General features: G+C 58.0%; 1 protein-coding gene across 2 annotated transcripts; it reads left to right on the forward strand.

Annotated features, from left to right (window-relative positions):
- The first annotated feature begins 3,045 nt into the window (after positions 1-3,045).
- On the forward strand, positions 3,046-6,999 carry SRM (spermidine synthase). Of its 2 annotated transcripts, XM_082381915.1 has the most exons (8): positions 3,046-3,329; positions 3,907-4,027; positions 4,419-4,511; positions 5,292-5,445; positions 6,072-6,155; positions 6,259-6,404; positions 6,487-6,609; positions 6,711-6,999. In XM_082381915.1, exons 1-8 carry the CDS (start codon positions 3,163-3,165, stop codon positions 6,729-6,731), a joined length of 909 nt encoding a protein of 302 aa, XP_082238041.1. In that variant the 5' UTR covers positions 3,046-3,162; the 3' UTR covers positions 6,732-6,999. The 2 variants fall into 2 exon arrangements, with proteins under 2 accessions (XP_082238041.1, XP_082238042.1); XM_082381916.1 differs by lacking the exon at positions 4,419-4,511.
- Positions 7,000-7,059: the final 60 nt, after the last annotated feature.

The raw sequence follows: 7,059 nt of genomic DNA on the forward strand, positions 1-7,059 counted from the left end.
CTAAGGGAAGAAGTGCAGAGAACCTTGTAGCCAGTGCTACTCAAAGAGTGGGTCTCTGATAGAGACCGGCTGGAAGCTGGTTAGAAAAGCAGATCCCCAGGCTCCACCCCAGACCAGCCCTATCAGGATGGAGGGTTGGGCCTGGACACCCGGTCTGAACTCTCCAGATGGTTCTTTTATGCGTGCTTAAGTTTGAGTACCACGTGCTATAAGCAAGGCAGTGGGCCTCAGTTCGCGTTTAGTGGGCTTACCACTGGTCAGAGGTGAAATGAATAACGGAGACAACGTATTAAGTTTATCACAGAGGTAAAATTATTCCTTGTCCTGTATATGGAAGTTATCCTTGCTCGTTTTGTCTCTGGTTTTGTTTTTTAATAAGATGGAGACCATAGACCATAGGAGTAGAGGTCTTTTTTAAGTGTCTTGTCTTGCAAAAGAAAAACTTGGCAACCGATGTCAGTGCCCAAATGTGTTTCTGGAATTTGGCCCATGGAACCCCAAAGTCCAGGACCACTGAGCCATGGGATAGAGCCAAGAGCCTTGGGGTTTTGGAGAACAGCTGTAGTTCCGTTTCCCTGAAGCATCAAGTCATGGGGAGGTTGCTCGGATCCCCAAGGACCAGGGAGGATGTGCCAGTGTATGGAGGGGCACGTGTCAGTCAGTCGGGAACTGCTCGGTGATTCTGAACCCTCAGTGATTCTGAACCTTGGAGGCTGTGACGGGACCTGTGCTCTGGGAAGATGATCTGGCAGGGCCGGGTGGGGTTGGAGGTAGAGAATTTATGAGTAGAAGGGCTCTTTGCTCCAGGAGGTACACTGCTGTTTGTGGTCCTTAGGAAGCTTGCCATAAGCATTTTCAACCAAGTTAATACCACATACTGGCCAAATTCCCACTCATAACCACAGCTGGCTGAACACAGTGCTTAAAAAAAATGACTCCAAGTGCTAATCAATGACAGAAACACATTCCTGCTCTGTGGCAGCCCCATTGCCTTGGACAGTGGCTGTTCACCCACCTCTTGTCCTCTTATAAACTATCTACCCTTTAGGAGGTTGGGACAGTTGACCCACTGGAGAGTAAGGCTTTACAACTGAATTGTAAATGCATACTGGTCTGAATTTGGAGAAACGTTTCATATGATACCTTGATTTTTTCCATCCTGATTTTCCCTATCAGTTGTAGATTTAACTGGGCTGTATAACGATGGCAACTAATGGCAAAACCACAGTTCTTCCTCCTTGTGATCTGAAGTTGGGTGACATTTCTGGGCTCAATGTCCTGTACATCTGGGGAATTTTTTGCTTGAAATGTACTCAGGGCCATTTTCTTTGAACTTGGAAGGTCTGAGCTACTGCTATACATAACAGCCTAGAGGTCCTGTTTGCTGTTGGCGCTTGAAGCCAAGACCACAGCTTTACCTCCTCTACGGGAGGGCCAAGGGTGTCATTTATTGTCCTCACTTCAGGATGCACATGCTGGAGCAGCCTTGTTCAACTTGGGGGAGGGATGGGATAGACTTGATCTTCCACTGCCCCACCCCCGCCCCCGGGCAGTGCCCCAGGAATGCCAGGGCCCCCATCTGGGCTCAGCTGTGCAGTGCCTGGAAGAAAGCCAAGGCAGCTGACTCCACTGGGTGCCTGAACCCACATCCTGGCCTCCCACGTCCACTCAGCCTGTTACTCAGTGCTGCCAGCTACAGGCACCATCCCTAGTCTCATGGAGCTTACAGTCTGGCTCAGGGTACACAGAAGCAAGCAGGCTGTCACAGCTCAGAGGCATAGACGTCTTGATGTGCAGGCTGTGATGTCAACACCATGAGCCAAGTACACGGCTGAACCCAATCAAGCCTGTAGCAGCTGACGTATTGGTGGATGATCTCATCTGCTGTGTGATCCTGACCCTGGGTCGGGTAACAGTTCCGTGGGAGCCACCTCCTAGCAATTCTTTTACTGCCTTGGCTCACTTCCCCTTTAAAAGGAGTTTAACCCAACCAAGGCTCATTGCTGTAAGGCTTGAGGCTTGCACTAACTGATAAACACCAGTGTGTTTTTCACCTGGGGTTAAGGACACAGGCTTCCCACCTCCAAGCAGAGGCTGCAAAACATCACTCAAAAAATATCCCTGTCATAATGTCACCAGTAGCTTATACCAATTTCATCTCCTTTCCCCGGCATGAGAAGAACGAGGCATGTAGAGCAATTAGCATTTAATATTTGGTAATTAGCATGCTTAATGTGATTCAGAGAAGTTCCTTGACATTTTCATAAAAACAGAAAGCACATTCCCCTCCCACCCACCCTTCAAGGAGCGAGGCCTAGTTTGGCACAAAAAAAAAACCCAAAAAACAAAAAACTGTGGGCCAGTCTTTTTTGGTGCTGAATATGCATGTGTTGGCCTCTTTCGGGACACTGCTGGTAAATTTAGAAACTCGTTAAGAACGCTTTCTCATTCAGCAGCCATACGCTCATGGATCAGAGAATCTAAGGGGAAATGGCTAAATCGAGCTTAAGTCGTGGGGCTGTGATGGTCCTTCTCAAGTAAATAAAACCCTCGTTGTGCCCCCGACAAACCACACACACTGTTGAAGTCCAACAGGGAGTCAAATTCGGGAACGCGGTGAGAGATACATTCTACTCTGTCGCTCCAGCGCCAACAACGTAACTCTTCGCCGGACAATGTAGCCGCCCACTCCGGAGTCTCCAGCCCGAGGGTTCAAACCGGTGGTCCGCACGTCCCGGCGCTCGGACACTCCGCGCCGAGCCCGAGATGTCAGCTCAGGTTTCCCCTCCGCAGTCGGGTACCCCTCGCTCCCTCTCCGCGCCCGTCGGTGCCTCCCCAACCCCGGCCCCACGTGGCCCCGGGAAGCAGGCCGCACTACCCTGCTGCCGCCGACTGACAGCCGGCCGCAGCCACCGGGCGCCGCGCTCCAGCGAGGCAGCCAATGAGCGCGCTCGGAGCGCCGGTGGGGCGGGACCGCCGGGCCGCCGAGCGCTCGCGCCGCCACTGGAGGGCTTGGGGCCCGCCCATGGCAACAGGCCCCGCCCCGCCGGCAGGGTTAGGTTGCGGCGCGGGCGGCGGGGAGGAGTTGGTCCCGTTGTGCTGCGGCTCCGCGCGGCCTGCAGTCCCGGGCCCGCGCCCCGCGCCGCCCGCCCGCCCGCCGCCATGGAGCCCGGCCTTGACGGCCCCTCCGCCTCCAGCCCCGCTGCCATCCACGAGGGCTGGTTCCGCGAGACGTGCAGCCTGTGGCCCGGCCAGGCCCTGTCTCTGCAGGTGGAGCAGCTGCTACACCATCGACGCTCGCGGTACCAGGATATCCTCGTCTTTCGCAGGTACCCCTGCCCGCCCGGCCCCGCGCCCCGAAGCCCCGGCGACGGCTCTCAGCCCAGACCGCCGGCTGCCAGCTGCCCAACCCCACGCAGCCCGCCGGGACTCCTGCCCCGGTCTCGGCCCAGCCCGCCCCTCTTCCTGCCGGACCCCGGTCTTGCGCCCTTTACCTCCGGATGCCCCCGGCCGTCTCTGCCCGTTCCTGTCCCTGCAAAACTGTCAGAAGTTCTCGTAACTAGGCCCGTCTCTTCCCTCCGTCCCCTCCCCACCCTGCATCCCGTCTCGCTGGGCTGGGGGGCCGGCGTTGCGGGCGGTCCTCTTCGGCGGGGAGGGAGCCGGAGTCTGCGCCGACCCGACGCGCCGAGCTCCACGTGTCAGTCCCGGACACGTCAGAGCCGGGACCCCGAGTCCAGCCTCCACCTAGCGGGCCTGCCCGCCGATCGTCGCCACGTGTCACCCCTTAGGACTCACCCCTGGAGCCCCTCTGCAGGTTGGGGGAGATTCTTCTCACCCAGGGCGAGTCGGGGCACGTTGCCCCTTTCCCGGGGAACCCAGATTCCTGACTGTCACTCCCACCCGCAGTAAGAGCTACGGTAACGTGCTGGTGTTGGACGGTGTCATCCAATGCACAGAGAGGGACGAGTTCTCCTACCAGGAGATGATCGCCAACCTGCCTCTCTACAGCCACCCAAACCCACGCAAGGTACTCCCATCCCACCCACATCCAGCCCTGAGGCCAGTGATAGGTCCCACAGAGCAGTGCTGGGGGCTAATGGGGGGAGCCACCCATTTTACAAGGATTGGGGGCTGACAGCCTGGCTGAGGCCTGGAGCTTGAGAAGGAGCAGCCCTGGAGGGAGTTTCCAGGAAAGGGGGACACATCGTGCCAGGTTCCTAGGGCAGGAGAGCTTTTCTAAGAGTAGGAAGTGAAGTAATGAGGCTTGTGGAACAGGGGAGCGGAGAAATTGTTCCAGGTGGTTCTGTCTGCTCAGCGCAGTTTGGGGGGCAGGGAGGCCAGCCACTGAGTCCTGCTGGAGCCTGTTTGGTGGGGCTGGTGCCCAGGGCCCCGCTCCTGGCTGACTCTTCCCCTGGCAGGTGCTGATCATCGGGGGCGGGGATGGGGGTGTCCTGCGGGAGGTGGTCAAGCATTCCTCCGTGGAGTCGGTGGTCCAGTGCGAGATTGACGAGGTGAGTGCGCAGAGCCGGGCGGGGTTTGGATTCAAGTCCCAGTTCTCCCTGAATTGGCTGTTTACCCTTGGGCAAGTGGCTTAACCTTTCTAGGCCTTGTTTCTTGGTCTCAAGAACACGTTGGAGGATTCAGTAGGAAAACCAGATAGTAAAGCACCTGGCACAGAGTAGGTGTGCCACTGATGCTAGTTCTTAGTAAGACTAAGAGCTGAAGCTGCATAGAAGTCCCAGGGGACTCCAACCACCTGTGCACCTGCCCTTTACAGCAGTGTGCTTCCGTGAGCATCTCGGGTTCCGGGTTCAGTCCCTGCCTCCTTGGAGCTGATATTCTAGTTAGGAGGCGATATCAAAGGGTTATCTGATAAAGGAGTGTGAGATAAGGCATAGTGGTGAGGAAGGTCCCCAGGGTGTGGGTTGATGCTGAGGTCTGAATGAGGAGCAGCTGGCCACGTGGAGACAGGGAAAGGCTCTCCCGGTGGAGGCTGGAATTCTAACCTCTGAAATAGCAAGAAAGCCACTCAGCTGCAGTGGTTGGGTCTGGGGAGAGGGAGCAGGGGTGGTGGAGGTGTGGGCCGAGCTGCAGCGGGAGCTAGCCCTCCGAGAAGTTATGGGGAGGCACCAGACTGCTCTCTGTTTTACAGATGTGGAAACTGGGGTTCCACAAAGGGAGTGGCTTGTCCAAGGTGACCGGGCTCTGAGAGGGGATCCCACTCAACTCTGTCTGGCTCCAGGGCCCCCAACCCCCGTGGCCCAACCTCTTCCCTCCTGTCTCCTCCCCAGGATGTCATTCAAGTCTCTAAGAAGTTCCTGCCGGGCATGGCCATTGGCTACTCTAGCTCAAAGCTGACCCTACACGTGGGTGACGGTTTTGAGTTCATGAAACAGAACCAGGACGCCTTCGACGTCATCATCACTGACTCCTCAGACCCCATGGGTAAGCAACGGATGGCCTGGGGCCTCTGGCAGCCACCAGAGGGAAGGCCAGCTTCCCCCTCTGTGTCCCAAATCTGAGTTGCGGAGTAGAGGACACAGGGGGCCCCCAGAATTAGTGCAGCTCTTTTCCCTTCTAAGTTGTCACCTCCCCACTCAAACATGGCTCAGCAGAATAGGGGGACTGGGCTACTGCACAAAGTTCACAAGTTGGTTGAGGACCTGGAAGAGAGTGGGGCTCTGGGCTTGGGCCGCTGAGGCCCCAGTTTCCTCTTCAGCCTCCTCTCGGCTCTTGACACGCCAGCATCAGGGTGTGCGGGGTATCTAGCCTTAAACCAAGGCTCAGGGTGGAGATCCCCCTGATGCAGTGCCTGTGAGCATCCCCCCAGGAATGGGAGTAAAATGTGGAGCCCCCTCGTACTGGGGTACTGGATCCCTGCCCCTCTCAAAAGCACCCTCTTTGTAGTTGGTTTCTGAACTCCACAGACCTGGCTTCAGTTCTCAGCTCTGCCCCTGGGCAGCTGTGAGGGTCTGTGTGGTCAGGTGACAGCGGCCCTTGCCGCCTCCAGAGCCAGGCTCAGGCAGTCTCAGCCGGAGCGTTCCTGGTCCCTTATCCCCTACTCCCCTCAGGCCCTGCTGAGAGTCTGTTCAAGGAGTCCTACTACCAGCTCATGAAGACCGCCCTCAAAGAGGACGGCATCCTCTGCTGCCAGGGTGAGCGGGCCACCCCGCGGGAAGGGGCTGGCTGGGGTGGGAGCGCGGGGGTGGGCAGAGAGCGCCGCCTGCCGGGTGCTGATGCTGCCTGACCGGCCCCCAGGCGAGTGCCAGTGGCTGCACCTGGACCTCATCAAGGAGATGCGGCACTTCTGCAAGTCGCTCTTCCCCGTGGTGGACTACGCCTACTGCACCATCCCCACCTACCCCAGTGGCCAGATCGGCTTCATGCTGTGCAGCAAAAACCCAGTGAGCTGTGGGCTGTCCTGGGGGCGGGAGCGGGGCAGGTGGGCACGGAGAGCGCTCCCCTGAGACCCCCCCTTGTCCCCAGAGCACCAACTTCCGGGAGCCCGTGCAACAGCTGACGCAGAAGCAGGTGGAAGAGATGCAGCTGAAATACTACAACTCCGACGTGCACCAGGCAGCCTTCGTCCTGCCCGAGTTTGCCCGGAAGGTGAGCTACCTGTGGGGCAGGGAGACCCAGGGCTCCCTGAAGGGCCCCTTTGGTCCCCTCACAATCCAGCACCCTCCTGACTAGGCATCGTGTCCCACCAGGCTCTGAATGATGTGCGCTGAGCCCACGTGCCGCTGCCCACGCTGCCCAGGACCTCGGCCAGGGAGCTTCCGGGGTGCCTGGGCCCCGCCAGCCCTGGACAAGACCCCCGCTGGCTCGCCCACCAACCAAGTGTCACAGGCCCCAGAACGCTGCCCGGCCGGCCCTGCTGGGCGGACTGTCTGTCTTCCTGTGTGTGGAGCTCAGCCTCCGAGCCTATACCAGCTGTGTACGGCAACCACCCGCCTTCTGTCGCCCCTCACTCACCAAACACGTGTATTTATAACAAAATGCTGAATTGTGTGTCCCTGGACTTCAAGTGGGCCCAGGCAGGGGCTGCAGCAGCCATTA

This window comes from Balaenoptera borealis (assembly GCF_965194805.1).
Source record: "Balaenoptera borealis genome assembly, chromosome: 1".
Lineage (NCBI taxonomy): Eukaryota > Metazoa > Chordata > Mammalia > Artiodactyla > Balaenopteridae > Balaenoptera > Balaenoptera borealis.

Bases quoted from the DNA above. Each gene is read 5' to 3' on its own strand.
- SRM (XM_082381915.1), top strand. From the start codon at position 3,163: ATGGAGCCCGGCCTTGACGGCCCCTCCGCCTCCAGCCCCGCTGCCATC. The intron at 4,028-4,418 runs GTACTCCCATCC...TTCCCCTGGCAG, and splicing joins GCCACCCAAACCCACGCAAG to GTGCTGATCATCGGGGGCGG. The intron at 5,446-6,071 runs GTAAGCAACGGA...TACTCCCCTCAG, and splicing joins TGACTCCTCAGACCCCATGG to GCCCTGCTGAGAGTCTGTTC.